This window comes from Fundulus heteroclitus, chromosome 1 (assembly GCF_011125445.2).
Source record: "Fundulus heteroclitus isolate FHET01 chromosome 1, MU-UCD_Fhet_4.1, whole genome shotgun sequence".
Taxonomy (NCBI): domain Eukaryota; kingdom Metazoa; phylum Chordata; class Actinopteri; order Cyprinodontiformes; family Fundulidae; genus Fundulus; species Fundulus heteroclitus.
In genome coordinates, this window is record NC_046361.1 from 27,257,633 (window position 1) to 27,283,022 (window position 25,390).

Genomic DNA, 25,390 nt, shown 5'->3' on the forward strand with positions numbered 1-25,390 from the left:
CATATGTCATTATGCAATGAAAACACCCATGAATGATGCAAGTCAAATCCGCATGATGCGAGTCAAATCACGATCTACAACCAAGTTAGACAAATGCATATGCAAAATAAACAATGTGTACAACATAAATAATGAGATTCTAATTTTCAAGGTTACCTATCATATGATTTCATCATATGATACCACGTGATTTCATTGCTTCCCATTGCACCGTTATACTTCTCTCTGGACATTTTTGTTAATTCCCATGAGGTGGGCTGTACTTATATGTCATGTTACACATAGGATCATGGATTCGTTATAGCTTCTTAGTGCCAGTAAGGGACATTACAAGCTTCTTATGCTAAAGGAACAATGATCGGAAGCATACAGGCTCCTTTTCCTACCTCTTTTCTTACTGACTGCACTATTTGAACAACATTTATAATGGTGATTGCTGATGCACTTCTGCTTTTGCTAAAGAATCCTTATCAATTAGACTTTCTTGGATGCAGCCAATGATTTGATGCAATCTGCTAGGTTTTCTTAGATGGAAAACATAATAACCAATCAGTCTGTATAATTTGATTGAACTGACTCTGCAAAGTGACTTGAGATGACCTGTTGTGAATTAGCTCTATGTAAATTAAGCATTTTACTGAACACGCCTCTGCTTCCTTCACAAAACTGTTGCATTTATATGAAATGAGATTACCCACAGGTGGTCTCAATTTACCAATAAAGGGCCTTCTGAAGGCAGTTGGTTGCACCGGATTTTATTCTTTCTATTAGATTAAACGGAGTTGAGTATAGGCCAAAATACAAGCCATAGAATTTAGATTTCTGTTTGCAATAAATCCTAAAAAAAACAATCCACTACAAACTTCAAAATGGTCTACCGCATAATATTCAATGCAAACAAACAAGCTTTTGGTTTCAGTGCCACCCCAAGAGTTTTAAGTGGCCCCATCTGGCCACCCCTATGAAAATTTTCTGAAGGCGCCCCTGAAATGTAGTAGTACATAGTACAGCAACTGAACATTGCAGACAATGAGAAACAGGCTGGCATGAGGCATGAATCCAAAAGGAAAACAGAGAAACCAGTAGAGAACAGAGAGAACCAGGGAGTATATATGCAGAGGTAGAGTGGAGAAATGAGGCAGAAGATAGGTGGAAGTAATCAGAGGAAATTAGTGGCAATTGAGACAAATGAGGGCAGAGAGATGAGGGAGAATACTAAACTGGGTCTGACAGGGAGGAACACAGAAAAGAGCTTATAGAAAATATGTGAACATGAGAACAGAATCTACAAAAGAAAACACTAATGCAATCATGATCCAGGAACATAACAAACCTAGGCCTGCATGACGAAAAAATCAACACAAACACCTGGAGATCGTGACAGTGTGATTGTGACCTGACAAAACATGAAAAGGTTCAAGGGTTATTGATACTCATGCAAGGCACTGTAGTTTTTCTTAGAAATTGCAGTGTCAAATGAGAAAACAAAATGCAAGAGCATGTAGCTTGCATGGTGGCACAGGTGTTCAAGAAAGGCAATGCATTTGACATATATTAGTCAAAAGTGATAACTAAGGGAATGCATTAAATAATCAACATATGTAGTGTTATTTTTCCTGTCAAGCTTTATACCACATTTACCTTATATCAGCTGCACATTTGGTTAAAAAAAAGGTGGAAATGTTAAGCAAAGCAAATGATGGCTGAAACCGCTTACTCCTGAATATTATGTAAAAACCTCCTCCTGATCCTGCTGACCCTCACAGTCATCAGTTGGTACAGGCCACAATGCCTCACTCATCCCCTCAAAACACACACACACACACACACACACACACACACACACACACACACACACACACACACACACACACACACACACACACACACACACACACACATACACACACACACACACACACACAAATCACATCTAAGCTGTACAGCTTCTTACAACCCTACTTAGCCAGTCTGACAGAGTGAGTAAGAGAGTGTGTGTGCCTGTATGTATGTGTGTTTGAGAGAGAGAGAGAGAGAGAAAGAGAGAGAAAGAGAGAGAGAGAGAGAGAGAGAGAGAGAGAGAGAGACTCTGTGAGGCAGCCAAGATGAGAGTGAGAAGCAGTGAGAGGGAAAACCTGGGGAAAAAAAACAACTAATCAGACCGAGGGGGAGGGAAGGAGTCAGCGAAAACAGCAAAAAGGCAGAGCAGGGAAGAAGAAAGAGGGATAAGGGGGAATTGTCAGCGTGCAATCAGTGAAGGTTCAGGGCACCAAAGTCAGGGGAAATGCAATGACTAGATGACCATCAACTACAGTCGCACCAGCATCTTTTCCTGGAGCCTTGACAGGAGAAAAAAAATTACACACTCAGTCAAAGATAATCAGTTTTAAGCCAGTCCCACTTCACTGGATCATGTCATCTGCTGGCTCAACAAACCACAACAAGCGTCTGGCATGTGAGTAACCAGTTTAGCCTTTACGTTGTAATAAGTGCAGCTGCAGACAAAGTGGCAATAAATTGATTTTAAGTTGCTTCTTTCCTGCTCTGTTATTACTCTGCACTGTTGCTATAATGTAATTGAAATTGTATTCAAACCTCTTCCATTAAAACAATGGCTTAAGCACATTTATACGAAAAGAAATCTTACCGTAAACTTTCAAACAGCTTTGTCTCCTTAAGAAATTATTTAAATCAAATCTGTGTGCTTTAAAATTTAACTTTTCATCAAAGCTGACTGTGCCATCCTAATCCTAATATCATACCTGACATGGCTTTGCTGTTATGCAATTGTCCCAAAACCACATTAGTAAGAAACCCAAAGGATTTATCATTTCATTCTTTGCCGGGAAACAAAAAAAAAAAAGTACTTATATAAGTTTATCCTTTTGCTTCCTAATTATCCCTTTACTTCCAGCCCTCATTAGGAGCACATAAAAAGTCTCATTGTCCAAAGCGATAATAATAGCCGCCGGTCTTCTCTGGTGTGGCTAAATTAGCCTGACAGCCTTGATGGTGGTGCAACAATGTCGAGGCAGATGAGATTTAATCAGCATGAAGGGATAAGAGTTACTTCTAAGAGCCTGATAAAGCTAAAGCAAAGAAGGTCTTTATATGACTGCAAATTCCAACCTCCCTCCTGTGGAAACACTGCCTTTGTTAGTGATATCAAATTGCCCTAGAGTAACTGTTTTAGTCAAGTATATTAAGAATAAAGTGGGATTTCTAAACTGCTGCTTTGATGAAATGTATAGGCACGGGGTGAAGTACCAGCAGTAATATATAAAAGGGACCAGTCAGAGCATTTTAGACCACTGACAGCTTGGTTTTGACTGACCCATATAGGGAGCAATGGACATGCTTTGAGGTCATCTTTGTATTTAGCTTTAGGGAAGTGCTTTAATGGCTTTGGGAGTGGGAATAGCTTGGGAAATCCGAATCAGTGAAAGAGCTGACATTAGGATGCTGAAGAGGAAACAGTAAGCAGTGTGGTGATGGTAATGTTTAAGACAGTTTTATACATGTCTGCATGTATATGTAACTTCCCTCTTTAGATTATTCTTCCTGCAGTATTATCTTGGCTGCGGCCACGGTGGGTGCTGGTTACAGCAAAAAGAAGCAGGACAGCATTAACGGCCTGACTTGATTTACTTTCTATGACGTGGCTGTGGTTTTATGGATGTGTGTGTGTGTCTGTGTGTGTGTGTAAGGTGATGGGTTGGGGGTGAGTGTGTGTGTGTGTGTGTGTGTGTATGTGTGTGTGTGTGTGTGTGTGTGGGGGGGGTACTATTGCGGTGCAGTGATCTCACTCATAAATGATTTATGTTTGATGGACTTGTGTGGCTACAAGGCGTGCAGAAAAGGAGCGCCTGGCCAGATAAATAAGGGTCGTAATTTCTCAAAAATACATAACAGCCATAGATGGGTGACACAGTCACGGGGATCCCAAGAGGGACTGAGGGGATGGGGACGGGGAGAGATAGATGGGCTGTCAGATTAAAGTGGCCATGCAGCATAACAGCCTTAGCAGCTTTCTCAGACACACATAAGCTCTCCACTTCTGGGTTCGCTGGAATCAGAGAGATGATCATGGGATTTCTAGCCACTTGCCACAGGGGAACTGAATGCTGCACCATGTGACTCACAGGTTCAATAGGAACATTTGTTCCCTGCTTTCAGTCTAAGTGCCAAAGAGTATGACTGCCGCAATAAATGACACGGATTAAATATTTTCATTCTGGAAAAGAAAAAAAATAATGCGTCCTGACTAAAGAACGGGCATGGAAATAGCTGCTGAAAAGTGAAACAACATAGGCAACCATGTTTCTTGTGCCTTGATTGAAAAATGCAGAAGCAGTGAAGATTATTCAGAAAAACCACTGTGAAAAAATAAAAAGTAATTGGAACTGGGAGGTATATAAGATCATAGGTATAAAAAATAAAATTATGTTGTTCAGTTTAACTGTTAATCTGGGTCCTCCCATCCATAACTCCTGAGCTCATGGTGACTAAAATTCCTTGATAAGAGTAAATGCAGATGCTCTGATCAATCTAAAAAGTGACCCGAAAGTGAAAGGTTACAGTCATCATTTTTATGAATACCATATTCACATGGGTCTTTCAAAGATGCATTTGAATTTTAATTTTTCCCTTGTTCATTCAAAAGTTCATTTATTTCAGTAATTCAATTCTCTAAGTGAAAGGTCAAATACACACATGCTGAAGTCTTTATTTCTGCTAGCTTTATTGTTTTTCAACACCACATTTAGGATAAGAATGTTACATCAGACAAAAATGTGCCGGTTAATGGAAGGTATGCTTCATACCTGCTTAAAGAATGTTATTTTTCAAGAGGTACTTTTAATCTGACAAATGAAATTAACACTCCAGGTCAGAATTTGAACCCAGGACCTTCTTGCTGCAAGGCAACATTGTTACCAACTGCTCCAATTCAATTACATTTTATTTATATGGTGCCAATTCACAACACGTCATCTCAAGGCACTTTACAAATTTAAATTCAACCAAATCATACAGACCGGTCAAAAGCTTTCCTATCTAAGGAAACACAGCAGATTGCATCAAGCAGCATTCACTCCTCATGAAAGAGTGTAGAGCAACAGTGGACAGTCATCTGCATTGTCCATACTGAGCATGCATGAGGCAACAGTGGAGAGGAAAACTCTCCTTTAAAAGGGAGGAAAACCTCCAGCAGTACCAGGCTCAGTGTGAACGGTGATCTGCCTTGACCGACTGGGGGTTACAGAAGACAGAGCAGAGACAGAAAAACACAGAAGCACACATTGATCCAGGAATCCTCTCTATGTTATATGGTAATAGCGGATTATCTGCCACCCCGGATGGTGTCACAGCTAGCAGAATACCAGATCAGGTGTACCTACTATGAAGAGAGAAAAGACAGAGAAGACAAAAGTTAAAATAACAACAAACAATGCAAATTGGAGAACAGTTACTCATCGGAACTTGTCACTGTGCAGCCTTTACCCAACAATGTTTAGGATGTTCTCAAAGAAACCAAATGTCTCTCAAGCTTAACCCATCCATGAACTGGAAGTTGTTGAAACACCAGAGTCACCGTCTGGAGTGAACGAGAAAAATATTTAGAGAAATCAAAGTGAGGCTTCCAAACCTACTGTACCTGCTGTCAAGCATGTTGGTGGCAGCCTAATCCAGAGGTTGTGCTTTATCGCCAGTGGTATAGGAACTTTGCATGCAAGTGGTTTGAATAATAAAGTTGGAAGACTCGCTCGACCTTTCTCCCTTCTCGGACGATCTTTTCTGTGCTCCCTGCTTGCTTGCATTTTCCTGCCTTTTTATCTCTTAGCCAAAACTACAGAAAGTTGGATTTAGTTATTTTATTTATTTTCTTTGATTTATTTTTGATTTTGATTTTTTTCCCCGTGTGGACTATTTTAGTTTTCAGCTAATCCACACAAGATGCCTCTTTACAACACCCCAGAGGAGTCAGTTCTGAGGAAAAACGCTCTTATGGGAATAATTCAACATGAAGTGGATATGGAGAAGAACTACCCGATTCAAAGGATGCCTACCTTCAGCAGAGGACTTTGACATGGTTCTACAGAAAACAGCTGTTATGGAGCTGAAAATCCGCTGACTCGAAGTGAATTATGATGTAAACGCCACGTATGGAAATGAAACAACGCTGCTCAACATGTTAAACAACCAATGCACAAACAGGGACATATTTTAGACTTGATCATCACTAAAGGTCTAAAGATTTCAAAGTTCAATGTAACTGATGTTGCCCTATCTGATCACTTTTCTGTTACCTTTGAATGCATAATTTCCAGTGACTCATTTAGCCAAGGGGACATCGTAAAAAAAAGGCACCTTTAAGGACAATGCCACGGAAATTTTGTTCAAGCTTACTCTGCTACTTCAACCTTGGGCTGCAACTCAGTAGATGGGCTAGTAGATAACTTTCAGTCTAAAGTCTCAGACACCATTGACTGCATTGCTCCAGTTAAAGTGAAAGTTCTTTCTAGGAAGAAAAAATCTCCTTGGAGAAGTGCTCCAGCAGTTAGAAGTGAAAAAAGGGAGTGTCGAAAAGCTGAACGCAGGTAGAGAAAGACGAGACTCCAGGTTCACTATGACATCTATACAGAGAGACTTTACAGATATAACTTACAACTGAAAAATGCAAGGGAATCTTGCTTCTCTGAGATCATCAACAAGAACATTAATAATGCTTGTGTCTTATTTGCCACAGTCGACAGGTTAACAAATCCTCCTGTGTCTGTGGCTTCTGAACTCCACTCCACCAGGGCCTGCAATTAATTTGTTAACTTCTTTACTGAGAAAATCCTAAAGATCAGAGGATCAGTTTGTACATACGTATCAAGTTCAGTACCAAAGTTGTCTCCAACTAGAACTGATCTTGACCAAATGTCCCAATTCAGCCAAATAAACTACAAAACCTTAGAGCAGATTATTCAGCAGCTAAGTTCCTCCTCCTGCTGCCTTGATGTTCTACCCACAGCTTTCTTTAAGAAAGTTTTGCCTGTCATAGCGTCTGATTTAACTCAGATAATAAACATGTCCCTTCTGTCAGGTGTTTTCCCGCAGTCCCTAAAAACTGCAAATATCAAACCACTGCTGAAAAAGAACAATTTAGACAAACTACTACTCCAGAACTACAGGCCCATCTCAAACCTCCCCCTTCCCAGTAGGATGATTGAAAAAGCTGTGTCTGTACTGAATTGTGCAATACAAATACATTTGCCTTGCCTTGCCTTGCCTTCTGAGGTTGAGTGTATGTAAACCTTTGACCAGTATTGTATGAAAAAAAATCTCTGCAATAATTTTTATTTCTGTGGTTAAATTGCGTTGTTCTCAAATGTGCATAGGTTGCAAGACTTTGCTGAAGCCTTTTTATTTTACGGTATTCTTCTTAGCTGAGGAAAGCAGATATTAAAGCTTTTTCTAAATCACTGACACTACAGTTACTTTATACCACGACCAACACTCATATTACATGACTGTGTTCTGACTCCTTTTGAGAAATCTCTATGTATTTGTCCATTCTTAATTCCACTCTCCGTGGCAAATTCAGACAACTAAAGAGTCCTGGGTACATTTTCAAACAATAAAAACAAGCATGTGAGAAATCTCTCCAGACACTACAAGACAGTAGGAGTCTATGGTAGGATACTAAAGGTTATGCAGATGAAGGATTGTGCTTGTTTTGTGCAACGGTAAGACCTAAGCAAAGATAGATCAGTGTGGGCTAACAAGGGCTTTATGAGCATACAGGACATAAGTCCTGAACATAAACTTTAACAATGTGACTATTTGTAACAGACATATTGTTTATTTGATAAATCTGAGATAAGCCAATAGGTTTCAAGCTTTTCACTTCTCTGTGTGTATGTGTACATGTTTTTCCTTGCTTTTATCTTTATGTCTCTTAGAATCTTGAGGACATAACCTTCGCAACAAAACAAGAGTCACGTCACAGCTGACGTTCCCCAGTTACTGACAACTCTGCAGCTTATCTTTTCCACTTGACCTGTGTTCTTTTGCCTGGGTAAAGGATAAGACAGCACCTTCGGTGCAATGAGTTGCCTGCAAGTGGCTTTTGGAAAATATTGTTTTAATTGTCAGTGAGTGATAGTTTGGAAAGTGGAAAGATGCAAATGTTTTAAACAAAACTGTTAAGATAGTTGACGCTATGTAACCCCATGTCAAAATTGAGGGATTGTACTATGTGAAGACTGAGAAAGGTCTTTTGCGGTCACAGAATAGTACAAATGTAATCTCACCTAATTTGCATGGAAACCTCCTATAGGCCCTCTGCTACAGAAAGCTAGAAATCTCAGAGGTTATCTAGATGAGTCAGTCTTCTACATGTATGTCATCAGCCCACACAAAGACGAGCAGATGAGGGCACACAGCTGACTCTGCGTGTGGGTTGGACATGACCAGTGGTCATCTCATTTTGAGTAATGTAGTATGATTTTAGTTGCATGGGCAGAGAAAGACGCCAAGCAAGAGTCACAGAGAGAGAAAGAAGCCAACAGGCAAAAGTGAGGTTTACATAAGCTGTGTAGTTTCATCATCATCATCATCATCATCACCATCATCAGGCCCCGTGTATGCAGTAAGAGCCTTTAGTGAAGGCTTTATTTGTTTCAAACTTTTCACTCGTGCCTCATGATAACGATGTGACAACGACTGTGAAAAAAGTCTCCCAAAACAGCAATTCCCCTAATGAATTATATAATTTTGATTGTCTAAGTGCCATGCAGTGACTTGGTTACATTTGTCTTCTGCTGTATGGGGGGACTGAAGTTGAGTCAGTCTTCAAATGCTTTTGTTATTTTTGGCTGTTCAGAGACAGTAGTCTACAAGTTATCATTTGATGGTCATCCCGAGATTTTTCTCTTGCAATTGGAGATCTCTTCCAAATTTCCCAATGTCTTTTTGTAAGAGCTTGATCAAATCACACAACCACAGCTAGGTGTGTTGGTGTCATTGTGGTATAAACAATACCAGTGGTAGTTCTAGCATAATTCATGCCCTTATGATTTTATATTCATCATAAATGCACCTTTAAAATTGTGAAATTGCCTCTTAATTGTCCAGGAAATTGAGCACTGACAATCAGAGAGCAATTTTATTTATATTAGTCAACTTATGTAAAAAAAATTCATTGTCTTGCAGTACTTACGTTATGCACAAAATAAGGGGGGGGGGGGAAGACCTGTTTTATCTTTAACACCATCAGCTTAGATATTCTACACCAGAAACTAAGCCAACTGATCATCACTGTGCCCCACCACTGGATCCCCATCTTCCAGCCTGAGGCTAGGTTCAACCTTCCCCTGCACAAAACCATCAGCTCAGGTGCCACAGAGGGGTGTATTCTCTTTCCACTCCTCTTTTCTCTGTACACAAGGGACTGTACCTCACTGGACCTGACTCTGAAACTTTGAAGTTTCCAGATGGCCCCACTGTCATTGGTCTTATCAAGGATAGGGACGAGTTTACATACAGAGAGGAGTTGAATCAGCTGGTCTACTGGTGGCAGCAGAACCACCTGGAGTAAAAAAAAACCAAAAAAAAAACGCTCAACACTGTGGAGATGACGGCAGACTTCCTGAGACCAGCCCCCACACTTGTTCTTCTCATCATCCCCAACAACTCTGTGCCTAATATGGATCACTTCCAGCTCCTGGGAGTAGTTTACAGGACCTGAGATGATCCTCACACTGTTCGGAAGGAGCCCCTGCAAAGACTATATTTTCTGCGACAATTTTTTTTTCTTAGTAGGTACAACTGGCCTGGCGTTCTGTTTATGTGAGACACCATCCAGGGGGGTAGATCATCTGTCATTACCCTCTTTAACATAGAAAGTATGTCTGGATCTGTGCTTCTGTGCTCTTTTGTGTCTCTGCTCTGTCTTCTCAAACCCCCATTCTGTTGTGGCAGATGGCCATTCCTACTGAGAATGGTTGTGCTGGAGGTTTTTCATCCCTGTTAAAGGGGAGTTTTCCTCTCCACTGTCGCTTCATGCATGCTCAGTACAAGGGGTTGCTACAAAGCCTTCGACAATGCCACTGTGGAGACACGCTCTTTCAGGAGGAGTGAATGGTGCTTGTTAAGACTTAATGAAATCTGTTGGATTTACTTAGATAGGACACTGTTTGATCAATCTGTATAATTTAATTGAATGTGACTTTTTAAAATGCCTTGAGGTGATATGTGTTGTGAATAGGCGCTATGAAATTTAATTAAAATTAACTAAACTTAAGAAGTACAAGCTTCCACAGTAGCTGATGTCATTTTCTAGACTGCCATCATTCACTCTGTTCTGTGCACATTGATCACTGTGTAGTGTGCCGTTATCCACCAAACATGACAGGTCCAGACTGCAGAGTGAATCTTCAGGGTTGACTTTCCCTCCATTCAGGATTTGTACAGGTCTAGGGTCAGAAAAAACTAAATAGAGAAACAAAATTAGTATATCGCACCACCACTGCCTGCTTTTGTGTTTTCCCCTTTCTTTACATAAAAATGTCTAAACACATGTACACAATGCTCCTTTCATCTTTTATTTTAATTCCTTTAAACCTGATTCTGACCCTAACATATATAGCATGTTTCAATGCATTTGGTTGCCAAAAAAGTTTCTGCCTTTGCAAAAGAGGCACGCAGCCCATGAGTAGTGGTAAATCCCAGTAATGCACATGTCAGAATACAAAAACACAAGAAAAAAATAAATAAAATCTGAGCATAGACAGTAATTCATCTTAAACAACTTTAATCGTGTTTTTACATTATTTCACATTTCCTCCCATTAATCAACTTTTCACATTTTTTGTGTAAATGTCGAAAGAAATCATGGTGGATGTAGAAAATTTGATAAAAACCAAACACTCGTATTGTAGTGCATTGCTCAGTAAACTGGTCATGTTCACTGTGACCACAATGTTTCCCACAAATCTCAGCTTGACAAGTTGTCACATTTACAAACCAGATTTCTCTCTTGACTTTCAGATACGTTTTTCAATATCTGTATTTCTAACCTAGAACGACGCTTGCAAGCAAGTAAGAATAATAATTCACCAGAATGTGGCAAAGTATTTATATGAACAGAAGGGGCTACAAAGACCTGAAATTTAGTAAATATGTGTTATTTATTCGGATGATGATAAGTGGAACAATAATAGCGTTACAAAATTCATTACAGTCAGCTTTGCTTTTAACTTTTAATCTCCCAAATGCAATTATTCACCTATTCTTCTACTTATCTGTGATCATGTTGTGAGGTAACTGGTCCAAGAAGGAAAACCTATTGTTATCTCTCTTTCCATCTCATTCTGGAGAATCCCAAGATGTTCCTTGTCCAGAAGGAAAAGTGTTTCTTCCAACATGTTCTAGGTCTGCCTTTGGGTCTTCTCTATGGATCCACCCAAAGGCATCCTTATCTGTTGCTATAATCACCTTCGGATGAGGAGGAGCAGTGCTCTACTCTGATCTCGTCCAATCTCCAAGGATTATTCAAGCCACCCTTCAAGGAAAGCCAATTTCAGCCAATTATATCCAGGATCTTGTTTTTTTCTGTCAAAATCCATGTCTCCTGAAAATAGATGAGGGTTGGAATATTAACAGACAAGTAAATCAAGTCCTTTGCCTTTTCACTCAGCCCTTTCCTCACCACAAGAAACTGGAGCAAGGCCTGCATCACTGCTAAATTAGCCACAATCATTCCTACTTCCACTCAGTTTTACCATCACAAAGATACTTAAAATCCTCCTCTTGTGGAAGGGACTGAACCCAGACCTTGAAGAAGGAATCAAACCGTTTTCCGGTTGAAAATCATGGCCTCTGACTTGGAGGTGTTGACTCTCATCCTGTTCGCTTCACACTTGGCTGTGAACTTCTCCAGTGCATATTGGGTTGAGGATGCCAACAAAACCACTTCATCTCTGAAAAGAAAAGATGAGAGTCTGAAGGTCCCAAACCAGACATCCTCCTCCCCTATACCTTGAGATCTATTCTATGGAGATTCTATGGATACAAGTATAGAATCTGTGCAGGTCAAACCCATGGTGAAAACAACCTTGACTATTTGCCAAGAAGGTGGAAAAAAACTGACCCTCTCAACAGTTTCACAAGATTAAAGAGATCCACACAACATATTCTATAATATATGAAATATATACATATTAGAAAAAATATTGTTACAAAGAGGATTGGAGAAAAAATGTGCACTTAGACCGATCTATAAACCTAATTTCAGTAACTACAGTGAATCTATTCCCATGTTGCAACACTCAGTTCATCTAGCTGTTGCATTAAAAAAACATTTAGTGTCATGCCAAGTAAATGGTCTAGATTTAATGCCACAGATTTATGTCAAGATTTCCACAAACAGCTGAAACATCAGAGCCTGTATATGAAATATATTTTTTTTTCCAGGCTCCAGAGACAGTTTGAATGACAGTATAAAGGGTTGTGGTTTGTGGCTGACAGTGGACACACACACTTCCAGGGCGGTCAGAGAGTGAGTGGCACATTGACAAGCTGCTTCTCCAGAGATGGAGCTGTCCATGAAGACAAAAGCCTGCTGACACACATGCACAGCAGAAGAGGGATTTCAACAGGCGGACAATGCTGAAAACCACTAACAGGCTTTTTTTCTTTCTTTTGTGCCGGATGCGTTTATCTGTTTATAGCTTCGTGTAAACATGTTAACCCTAGAAACTCGATACACAAAAATACTGGTTGACAAACTAGCAATGAAGGCATAATTACACACTTAAACAAGCTGAACAAAAAGGTGTACATGTACAAACCACCCCAAAACACGGCTGACATGAGTCAAAGTGTCAGCCAGAGGAGCCCTGGGGAGAGTCACTGTGTGTGCTGAGGAGGACACGGCATGGTTACACAACCAGGGCCTGTCGGCTTAATGATAGTCAGCGTGGTAGGCTTACAGTTGGGACAGATGCTCATTCTTATAGTAATATATTTCCTGTTTTAAACATACTGAAATGAAACACAGGCACATATAAACGCAGCATTAAAAATCGTTCATGGACATGGAAATCCGTTGTCAAGTAAATAATAAACATACTCGGTGTAAAACTGACGGTCAACACTAGAGGTCAGACTACTATCAGTATAAGATATTGAAAGCAACAGAACAGACTGGCTCATCAAAGCAGCGGTAAATTACACATGTAAGGGAATTATTTATTCCCAAGGTATTGAGTGAAAAACTGGTAATTACCTCTTAATCACTGGGTTTGTTTGGCAAATATGGGAGCCAAATCATTCTTTATTTCATTCATTGGAATCGTTTATCAAACATAAGATGAAAGACTAAAGGTGTGGGAGCAGTATATGGCTTAGTCAGCTGTGGTAAACGACTTCACTTGTTTTACGAGTAAATAAATGACAGAGATATTTAGAGGCCGGTCCTTTTTATTCGTTAGGTTCCATGGAAAGGGCGAACCACAGCTTCAATTAACCACTGACATATTTTCCTAATTAGACCAGGAATTCCCTCTGACTCATGGAAACCTAGCGGTAGATACACCCAAAACTGATTATAGATTGGCTTGGATAATTGCCAAAAGCAAAATTATGTAAGAAGATGGGGCAGAAAGATCAAGGAAGTTAAAGCAAATATTGTCTTTAGTTTATTTCTCTGTGAAAAAAACAAAATAAGTTTCAGGAAATAGAAAAACTGTCAAAAGAAGTTTTAAGTTGTAAGTAAATAAAAAAAAGAAAATCTGTATTCGTTGAGATTTACAAAAAAAAAACCCAGAAAACGAACAGTTACAAGATTTCAAGAGTGTTTGTCTTTTTTTTTTCTTTATGTTGTTTGATGCTCAGCTGAAAAGGAGAACTCCCAGAGTTTGCTTGACAATGATTCTGCGCAGCATTTGAAGCTAAGGGACAGGCAACGGTTCTTTGAAGACACCTACCAGCATGACATGGACAACTACCTGCCCTCTACCCACCTACAGGTTGACTGCAGGAAACGTGAGCAATTTCTACTCTTCAATTAAGTGAATCTTACTTTTAAGTAAAAGAGAGTTCAAATATAAGTCAACATCATATAAATATGTATGATTTCACATTTTGCAAGTTGTTCAAGTACAGTGCATTGCAAAAACAGTTCATACCCTTTCAATACTTCCACATTTTGACACATTACACTGTCAAATGTTTTTCTTTGGGATTTTATGTGAGGGACCAACACAAAGTAGTGCATTATTATTATTATTAAGGAACACTATACTTTGTTTTTGCAAATACAAATCTTAAAAGTGTGGAGTACATTTATAATCAGCCTCCTGAGTCAATATTTTGTGGAACCAGCTTTTGCAGCGATCAATGTCTCTTGAAATATCTCTTGGCCAGCAATTTCCATTCTTCCTTGCACAATAGCTCAAACTCAGTCAAGAGGGCGAGTATCTGTGACTTTCTACTGTTGCCATAAATTATCTGTGAGATTTAGAACTAAACTTTTGACTGGGCCATTCCAACGCATTAATATGCTTTGACAATTTAAAGGGTTCCACTGTAGTTCAGGCTGTATCATTAGCTTTGTTGTCAATTGGCAGACATTAGCAGATTTTCTTTTGAGGGTCACACCATATTTAGCTCCATATTGTCTTCCAAGCAACTCTGACCAGCTTCGCTTTCACAGCTAAAGAAAGGTATTCACACAGCAACTTTCTGCCTCCAATGTGTTATAATAATATTTAATGAGTAATGCTGATAAACCTGATATTCAGCCGGACAGAGTTTAGTTTTTTTCTTAAGTTTATTGCAGGGATTAGTAGGCAGGCGAAACCAGACTGGATGGAAGAGTAGTGGCAGGTGAGGAAGGCAAGCACAACCAGACTGGCCAGGGGTTACAGGCAGTGAATGGACAAACCTGATGATAAAGGCAGGGGCTGACCAGAACAGGTGATATGTACTGAGAAACCAGCAGAATGGGCAGAGTAAGCAGCTGGTACTCGTAGGGAAACAAGCAGACTTGTGCAGCACGCAGACATTGACTGCATTAGAAATTAGCCTGAAAAGACAAATGAAGATTCCAGCTGGTTGAGCACACAGGGACTGGTAGTGGCCGAGCACATTAGACAAGGCGAGACATACTGGTAGTGGATGAAAGAGCCAGGTATATGTAGGCAGGTGAACAGGTGAGCAGAGTTGACTGTAATTAGTGGCAGCATGTGGAGCTGATGTGAGCTGATGGTCTGAAGACTGGTGACTGAGGAGTGGACAGAGCTGATAATAGAAAAAGTCTGGAAAAGTCCAAAACAAACAAACAAAAACATAAATCATGACACAATAAAAATATAAACAAATTAATCTGCACATACACTAAATACAGTCATAATAAAAAAGTTGTTTCGATGAGGCTCATTTGTGAGATTCCTTATAACTCCTTGGTGCCAGTAAGGGACATTGAGAGGTTCCTATGCTAAAGTAGCTAAGAAAGGAATCATACAGGCTCCTTTTCCTAACTCCTTCCTTACAGGCTGCACTATACGGACATCACTCATCATGGCGATTGCTGATGCACTTGCGCTTTGGCTAAACAGTCCTTACTGAAAAGAGGTATTTGATGGACCCTCAGTCTCCTGGATGCACCACTGAGTAATGATGTCTTATCTTCATAGGAGGTTTGCAGCTGTGCAATCCCATTTCCAAAAGATGGGCTGAACAAACTTTATCCATGACGCCTCTGGTGTGTTATATGGTCTTCTTAATGCTCTTTGTTCAACAAGCCTCTGAGGTCTTCACAGAACTGCTGGATTTATAGAGAGATTAAATTACACAGGTGGACTGTATTAAAAAGAAATAGATGACATCTGCGGGCCACAGGTTGCATTGGACTTTATCTAAATATATTGAATACACATGATACAAATATTAAAACACTACTTTGTGTTAGTCTTAAACATGAACTCCCACCTCCAAACAAAAAAATATAATTTATAGCATGAGAAACTGTTCAAAGGCTCAATCGGTATGAATGATTTTAAAGAACAGTAACTTTTCTGAAAAATGTTTGTACATTAATGTTTTACATATGGATTTTTTTATATACATGATGCAGCTCCCATGGGCAGTATTTCATCTATGGAGGTGAACGTGGACACTCTGGAACAGATGGATCTGATGGACATCTCAGATCAAGAAGCCCTTGATGTGTTCCTCAACTCAGGCTCAGTTGGTGATGAGGGAGCCCTGGCTTCTCCACTACCAGGTGCACATTTTTTTTAAGTCACTGATTAGTTTAATTTCACAAATATATTTAATAGACTGTTCAGACACAACATTACAGCCACGGGTATATCCTATGAAGAACATGCTATGTACCAACAGGTGCAGGTATACTTTCAATAAGTTCAAAAGATTTTAGCAGACAAGCTACTTCCCAAGTCTGAGAACGACACAGCACAAATACCATTGAGAAATAGCTCAAAGAAGACAAGACAAAAGAAGGTGTAACTTAGCTTCCAGACTAATGGCACCTATGTGAGACATAACCAACCTGCTGCCCTGGGGAATCTATATAAAATCAAGACCCAGCCCAACTTCTAGTCATAGCAAGCATTATTATATTTCCCTTAGAAGACGGGTGAGACCATAAACAAAAACAAATATGTGTGAGCCTGCCAAGTAGCCCATGGGAACATTAGGAGTGGCACGTCATAGTTTTTCATCAAAAAACATAAGATTCTCTTGTTGTTCTTATGGTAACAACATTTTTTAAACAAGTAAACAATTCAAATAAGGTAACATTTTGAAAGAGATTCATCTGGAACAATAAAAAACAAATCTCTGATTTCAGATTTTTTTTTCCCTTCCTTCAGATGACTGCGTCTTCGGAGAAGAAAATTTACAATTTTTTATAGACAAATATTTTCAAATTACTGCAAAAAATATATTTCTCTAGATATATTTTATATTTATATGTATTTTATAGTACATGTCAGCACTTGGAATAGTGTTAAAACACGTAAACACCCCTCTAAAATAGGCAGGATTTTGTGATTTAAAATAAATGAGTGTGATAATTAATCTGAAGCTTTCTACGTTTCATGTGGCACCTTTTCCAGCACAATTTCTCTGAAAAACAGGTATTTTAGTGGCAATAAGAATTGTTGTATCAATGCCAAAAAGAGCCAAACAGCTTTTACTTTCACAAGTGGATCCTTATTGCTTTTGCTGCAGTGCTCCGCTAGATTTTTGTATGCAAGTAGCTTTATTATTATTTCTGTAGGGAATATTTCATGTTATATGGACACTAAAACGAGAAGGTAGAGGATAAAAAAAAGGACAAAAGGGGACAAAAAAGGGAGAGAATAATACAATATATAATAAAAGTTACATTAACTTAGCTACATAAGTGTGGAAACTTGTGATTTCTCTAAGCACCGTTTGAATCTCTGCATTCAACCCACTTCAGTTCATACCTGCCAACAATTAGTCTGATTACCCTAACAACCTGACGATTCTGATTAGCCTAAAGTTGAGAACAGCTGTCCCTGAAGGATTTTCTTCTTTCTCCTTTGTTTGCCTCAAATCCCTATAGCCACAGCTCAGATACAGGTAACTAAGAATTGAAAGGATCAAAGCTATCAAGATTAGAGCACTTTTTGCTTCAAGCTGTCAGGCCTCTCTTTTATGCCTTCAGCTCGTTCAAAATGCCACAATTCATCTTTAAACTGGCACACATAAACATGAACAAACACATGCACAGATAGAGCCCATTCCATTTGCCCTGGATGAGAAAACAAGCCTTTCTTGAGGGGACAGTTCTTTTCTTCATTATCAGTGTTAAAAAATAAAAACATATACTGTCTTTTTGATGGGCATTGATTTAATCTCTTGTGAGAATTTGGCATCGACTTGATTCACGGCTCGTACAAGACCTTTGCCTTTCCTACTCCTCCTCTACTTGGAAATCATGCAGTACTGAATGACAGGCTAACCCATTGCAACCGCCACGCTTGTCTGACCTGTAGCGCAAGATAAACAGGTAACGTCAGTGTTTGTGGAATTCCCAATGTTGTTTGATGCAGAATTAACAACACTTAACATAATAGTGCTGCTGAAAACATTACGTGGCTTCTGCGTGTCTAATGTTTCAAATGGAAAAAAAAGATGAAGGGGAGACATTTAGCTATCACAGCTGCTGAATATGTTACGCATAGCCCATATGTTTAGTAATTATAGAATCTGTGATTACAAAGCCTTTTCCACTTGATTACTGATGTATATCAGAGATAGCATAAAGGAGGATGCTTCTGTGAAGTATCTATGCAAACCTTTCTGTTCCCTTTACATCTGTAGCAACCCTCATTTGTTTTGTAAATAGGTGTACTTTGTAGAGAATTTGGATATTTTACTGTTTTTCTTTCCGTTTATTTGGAGCAAAATTTAAGTTTAATTTGGATTATTTAAATGTCTGAAAAAGGACATATCTCATCGATTCGGTCATCTCTCCACTTGCTGTTTATGTTTATGAGAAATTATTAAAAAAATCTGTTGGCTTCTGTTGGCTTTTAAAAGCCTTAATTTTATTGTTCCTCTCTACGTCTCTGAGCCGCTTCGGCAGTATATTTTACCACGGCCCCTTGGATCAGCACACCAGCTTCTGCAGGTTGTACAAAAACTGAGCTCAAAGGATGTCTGGCCAGTCTGGGGCTCTAAATGATGGCATTGAATAGAAGACAAAATATGAAATCAAAAACAAACTTATTTTTAGTGATTTTTGACAGTGTAAGTTGCTTTGTTTTTATTTCTATTTTTATTTCAGTATTGTGAAATTTTACCTATTTGATTATGATTATTATTAACTATGATTTGATATCATGATTTATAAAATGTTAATCTAGTCAAAGGTAAGCCATAACAAAATATGTTTCCAAAATGTTCAGATTAAGGGCTACCAGCCTTTAATGCTTATAACTAGCAATTAAGCTTATCAATTGACAATTATTAATCTTATTTACCATAAAAGATGGGTGTTTAAACCAGTTGTGAAACTGAGTTAGGTTAGCCAAGAGTAAATGTTAATAACCTTAATTTATAATTGCTACTGGAATCACTAATCATTAACCTATAGCAAAGGAAAAAATGTGCATGTATATGTGTGTTATGAACTCAAAAGGGTTGACTCTGTAACATTTAGAGACGATTCGAACACTGATTTAAGAATAACTACAGACAACCACGGTTAACTTCCATCTTTTTTGGACCATAAGGCATGCCGGATTGTAAGGTACACTGTAAATTAATGTGTCTATGTGTGTCTTTGTCAACATCTAAGATGCACCGGATCATAAGGCACATTACATATTCTTCCCAAGTGTGTAATATCATTCCACCTCTCTGATAGGGTGACCAGATGTCCCTGATTTCCAGGGACAGACCCCGCTTTGGATGACATGTCCCCGGCAAAATCTGTCCCCAGAAATGTCCCCAATTTCAGTTTATCATGATGGAGTAAAAAAGTTTAGCACAACAAGAGGTATTTACCCGGTCTTGCCACTGTCCAGACAAAACGAACCAGCCCCCAGGCAGAGATTCTGTGCATAACAAAATCAGAGATGTCCCCAGGTTTCATTAGAGAAATCAAATCTGGTCACCTTAAGGATGAAAAAACCTGACCACATAACGTAAGCAGCGCTGCTTATGGGCGTGTTTTTAAAAGCGAAAATTTACACCAGACGATGCAAAGTATGCTTCACAGCTGCGTAATTCTGCGGAGAGAAGAACTTTTGTCATGGGTAAGTAATTAAAGAAAGACGAATTACCAGTAATATATGGGTAAGGTATTAAATTAGCAGCAACATATCCTATGTTTTGATCACCTAAAAGTCTGTGTCTTGACCATATCTGATTAGAAATCACATATTTTAGTTTTTAAACTCTTTAACCTGTCACAACTACATCATGCATGGCACTTTACTTTCGACGACTCCTATTTTGGGATAGTTACGCAAGTGAACTTTAACACAGGATGTTGTTTTTGCGTATACACGTCTGAAATTAGAACGTTAATCTAATTTAGGTGTTGCGTAGCACAAATATGTGCATTTTATGCACGTGTTATGCTTCTAGTGTACATTTATTGACTGATTAAAATGAAATGCTAACCTAAGCGTAGGACACATATATGCTGCTTTGCTGCACCTATGCACTGCAATGCATCCAGTGTGTTTCCTATTAACACCGCTCCTGAGAGGGAGAGCTGCCGGGAAGACTACACGGCCCTGTTTCTAACATAAGGCCAAAATAAACTGAACTTTTATGTTGAATTAACTTACTTGGTTTAGTGTTGCTAGCGCATACTCCGGGCATGGCTTTCTTACATGAATGTACTTCTAGTTTAGACATTACAGTCAGGCAGTCTTCTAGACTGCTCAGGGGTCCGATCAGGTAGTGACACAGTGTACCGTAATGCTCTGAATATCCATTGAGCGGAGCAGCTTCGTTGCTAACCAAAGTCGTACTTACAAATTTTAACATACTTTTTAACATACATAAAATTGGTCAAGAAGCACAATAAGTACGGTAATCATACATAAGGCGCACCGGATTATAAGGCGCACCATCAACTTTTGAGAAAATTTAAGGATTTTAAGTTCACCTTATAGTCCAAAAAAATACTGTAGTTAAAATTAATTGAATCAATAATTCCATGTTACAGCAATTATTCTTTTTAATACTAATACTACTTGAACACACTAACTATTGAATCAACCACACAACATAAAGGAAGAAAAAAACTTAAATCAGCAAAGATTGATGAATGTTGCGTGGCAGTCTTTAAGTCATTATACAATTAATTAACCATAACTTAATTAAACATTGAATGCAGGAAACCCAAGAAACACATAAAGAGAGAAAAAAAGAAAAAAGGAAAAGAGTATAGATCTTAATGATAAGATCCAAAATAATAATCTCAACCGTGGGTACAGCTGTCTCATAGAAACAAAAATAAAACACAATAAACAGCTTATCACACGAGTTCAGTCACAATGGAAAACAATTCAACAGACAGTTTAACAAACTTCCTCTGGAGTAAAAACATTGGCATCAAACCTACCTCTAAATAAAACCTCTGCCCAGGCTCAATATCAACTTTTTATATCTAGAAAAGAAATGCAATGGTTTCTTCCCTTCTGTATCTCCCCGGTGGGAGATCAATCACCCACTGGGGTGATTGTGTCGGTCCACCCAGAAATGTAACGTGGGTGGGACAAGAGGCTGGCATCTCCTTGTTGCATCTCACCAGCTATAGTGCTGGGTTGTAGGTGCATCGCCCAGTCTGCGCAGAGCGACTGTAGCAATCCTTGTGGTTTGCATGTCCAAAGCAAAATGGACGTCGCCTCATCAATCGACGGAAAGGTGGGGGACTTCTTTATCTTCTCCTTAGGGTTCTAAACTTCAGTTTAAGTCCGGACCTCCTCTGTCAATCCCACGACAGAGGTTAAAAGGGAGACCTCACAGACTCGTTTGTGTGCCTCCATGTTTAAGGCCACTAAGCTCTCCTTCGAAAGGGAAAGGGGTGATGTGTGGCTTTTATCTAGCAAAAATGTTGATTACTGGGTCCAGCGCGTGTTCAGGTGCGAGGGATTTGCCTTCTGTCATCTTCTGCTCCCAAGTAGCTCACACTTTAACTTGGAACACCCTATTGACACCAATATCTAGTGGCTGTAATTCTTTAGTTAATGCACCCAGAATGATGGCAAGCTCCGAATTAGTTTGCTTAACTTGGTTTTTGATAGTAATGGAGAGATGGATGTGCATTGAGTCGCAGATCAATAGGGACAGAGATTTGTGGAAAAAAACATCTGGGCTCTTGAGCCACTCACTCATCTTTTCCTTGTCCATCGAGCCCTTTGGGTTAGCTTTGATGATGACATCGGCTGGAAATGTTTCTTTTGGCAAGTTCTCCCTCTTGAAAATTACTATGGGTGGAAGTTTCTGGCCATTAGCCTGGCAACCAAGAACTACAGTGAAGGATAACTTCTAATTGCCTGTGGTGCGTATAGATAGATGTGGTCCCTGTTTTTTCCCCAGTGGGGTTCATGAGGATGCCGGGGGTGAGGGGAACTTCGTCGATATTAACAATGTGCTCTGGCAGGATCTTCTTTTCAGTGATCTTGCTTTTGCAGTATGCTCGGAAAGTGACTAGCTTTCCTTCATAATCATTTGGTAGTTGCTGCAAGATGGTAGTTTGTATGTGGATGGAGAGATTATGAATTATCATAAAACAAAAGTACCAAGAATGACCTCCTTGAAAGTAATTGATATTCATGTCCCGTGCTAACGCTGTTGGCTTCATTCAAATACAGATTGTAGAGACGCTTCTACCTGCTGCTCTCTGTTCAATAACCCAGTGTTCAATTTTGTGGCCATCTCACGTTGTTCCCTCGGAAACTCTGTGTGGTCTACTTTATTTGGCGCAGGTAAACTTCTTGCTTCCTCCACTTCCGTACCATTGATCCATTCATGTTAAATTCTCTTGCACCTGCTCTATTCCTATGTTCTACTGCATGACTGAGAGCCTTGAGTTTGAAGTCCACGTCATAAGTGTCTCTCTTGACAGGTGTCATTTTGTGGTCTTTATACACACATACACTGTACTATTATGACGAAGCACAGTATGTATTACTCCGTGACGCACTTGACTATGGTGGCTGTAATGGTGCAAGCGGTGTGGCTTTGTACGGTAGTTTACCAAAGTCATACTAAAACATTTTGACAGTGTACTGTGAGCGTCCTGTACCACACAAAATCACTTTGAAGTCGGTAAGCACAACCAGAATTACCGTAATCCACATATAAGGCACAACATCATTTTTTTTTGATAAAATTAAAGACTCAAATGAGCCTGTAGTCCGGTTAGGGAACCCTAACGCTACCCGGTATATTTTTATACCATGGATGACTGAAGACGGTCGTTAACCATTAATCAAAACATGGGACAACTGTGACACTACAAAGACTTGACGTTTCTCTGAAACCAACAAAACAACAAAGCCTAAACTTGTCAGGGAGGCTGCCAAAATGCAGACAACCACTCTCAAGAGCCTGAAGCTATTTCTTCCTGGTAGTGATTATGTTCTTCATGTGACAACAGTTTCCTACATTCTCATATGTCTAGATGAAGAAGGAATATGTTTTTTTCTCCCAAAAAAGCATCCTTACATCACCAGAAAAATGCTTTATAGAGTGATCAAACCACTGAGGTTACTCTTTTCATATATTTTGGTGGCAACAGCTTTGCACTAGTACAGAATAATCACATTTTAGGCTCTTGTGCGCACATACCGAGGCAGTATTTATAATCCTCTGACAAATCTAATAAATTGATTGAAACATTTTGTTTTACATTGAGTTATAGATTGTGAGGACGATGATGAGGATGAAGAAGGTGAGGTTGTCTACAGGGAACGCGCACCCCTGCAACGGCAAAAAGAAGTCTATCGTGGATCACAGTCTCGGTTCTCCTCAACATCATCTGGTTCCAGTGTGACCAGCACAGGTGGAGCCGACACACCAGTGATCCAGTCCGATGACGAAGACGTGCATGCCGACACTCTTCTGCTGACCTCCGTTCCCCATACAAGAGATGAAGAAACAGAGGAAGAAGATGAGGAAGAAAAATGCTTTTCAACAACCCATCAATAAGACTGAGCTCCACTCCTTCCCTCTGTACATTTGTATTATTTTTTATTAGCTAAAACGCCCAGCATGGGTGGGTTAACGCTGATTTGCTTTGTCTTTTGGCGTGTGCGTTTTTCTCTACTATTTTGTTTTGTAGTTATGTAACACATTCAATGGATAGCTTGCTGGCGGTTCTCTCAAAAGACGTTAAAAATAATTACATGACTCATTGTTTTCTTCTGCACAAACATGTTCTGCTTGATATAAAACATGTTCAGTTTTACTCCTTAAACTGCTGGGGGGAATCTTTATGTTTCAGTTATGTCAAGTACTAAAAAATGATTGCAACACCTGGTCACAATTCAAACAAGCCAGATTCAAATTTAAAAGGTAGGTTAATTTGAGGGGAAAATGTGTTCTCACTGGACCTTTACCACAGCTCTGTTTAAAAAAAAAAAGTGAGACTTGGTATTAGTTGCAAATAAATATATGGTGGTTTCTAAGATATTACACAGAAGACATTCAAATCAGTAACAAAAGTAAAATCTTATATTAAAGGGGCCTAGTCACATACTATGACTACCAATTTTTATGCCAGTAGCTCACACTGGTGGCATACAAATGTTTTCTGATTAAATTATTGCGCACTGTTGGCATATTATATTTTATTTCTGTCTTTCTCTTTTGTATATATATTTACCTGAACAAGACCACATGACCTGAAGTATAACATTGTGCATGTGTGAAATTAGTAAACAAGGAGAGGTTATGGGGCCGAGTGAGTTAGCAACGTCCAGAACAGGTGAGATAAGAAAGGTTAAGTAACCCTAACCATAAAGATCGGATTCATCTTCGACCACACAGAGTTGTCATTTTACTACGAGGCACTGCAGTGCGGTCTACCGGCTCATACAGTAGCCATGTCAATTGTCACCACGTTGCTTAATGATAGTACTGCTGGCAAATTGCACAACAATGTTGATGTCTGCTGATCGCACCTGGAGCAAAATTCTTTTCAGGTTAAAAAGCCTAAGTATTTAAATACTATCAGGGTGATCCTTTGGCATGTATTGTTTTATGTGAAGATGAATATATGTTTTTGTGTGTTTATAATGGTCAAAATAGATGACTGTGCCCATTTAAAAGCCAAAAACCGCCAAAATCAAATGGACTACTTTTATAAGCTATCCGGCAGTGAATACATGCGTCACAGTATTGAATAAATCAGCAGTTAAAGCTTCTTTTAAGTCTGCTTATGGAATTTTTTTTCCTAAGGTCACACTTTATAACAAATATTTTTAAAATGTATTGAATAATTTGCCCTTAATTCATAATATATAATACAACAAATAGTCCCAGTTTTTTTGCAAACAAGCTTGTGCATCATACCCAAGTACAAGGTTTTTGCAGTTTTTTTATATTCTTTTTTTTTTTTTTTTTTGCAGACTTGTTGAAAGCAAATGTCAACTCTAAATAGAAGACATTTACAAGCTACAAAATGTCTTTGAGTACCTGCTCAACAGCATGGCTTACCTTTTATCATTTTATCATTGTGAACTCTTGTTATTTGCTCCGAAACTACATTGCTATGTAAAGAAGGACTTGTAGTCAAACAATGACGCTTAAACATGACAGCTCTCTGCTTAAAGAGAGGGCAAATGCAGTTTAAGGTTTGTCCATGCATGTATTGAAA

General features: G+C 39.1%; 1 protein-coding gene across 2 annotated transcripts; it reads left to right on the top strand.

Annotated features, from left to right (window-relative positions):
• Positions 1-2,070: 2,070 nt before the first annotated feature.
• LOC105932285 (dysbindin) lies at positions 2,071-25,173 on the top strand. 2 transcript variants are annotated; one of them, XM_036139506.1, is made up of 4 exons: positions 2,071-2,455; positions 13,885-14,034; positions 16,127-16,276; positions 23,429-25,173. In XM_036139506.1, exons 1-4 carry the CDS (start codon positions 2,413-2,415, stop codon positions 23,719-23,721), a joined length of 636 nt encoding a protein of 211 aa, XP_035995399.1. In that variant the 5' UTR covers positions 2,071-2,412; the 3' UTR covers positions 23,722-25,173. The 2 variants fall into 2 exon arrangements, with proteins under 2 accessions (XP_035995399.1, XP_021176606.1); XM_021320931.2 differs by having other exon boundaries at positions 2,075-2,455; positions 23,435-25,173.
• The last annotated feature ends 217 nt before the right edge of the window (positions 25,174-25,390 follow it).

What these genes read in the sequence shown, in the direction of transcription:
- LOC105932285 (XM_036139506.1), top strand. Translation starts at nt 2,413, where the DNA reads ATGTCATCTGCTGGCTCAACAAACCACAACAAGCGTCTGGCAT. An exon ending in ACAGGTTGACTGCAGGAAAC is followed by an intron (nt 14,035 to 16,126) that starts GTGAGCAATTTC and finishes TACATGATGCAG; the next exon opens with CTCCCATGGGCAGTATTTCA. An exon ending in CCTGGCTTCTCCACTACCAG is followed by an intron (nt 16,277 to 23,428) that starts GTGCACATTTTT and finishes TTTTACATTGAG; the next exon opens with TTATAGATTGTGAGGACGAT.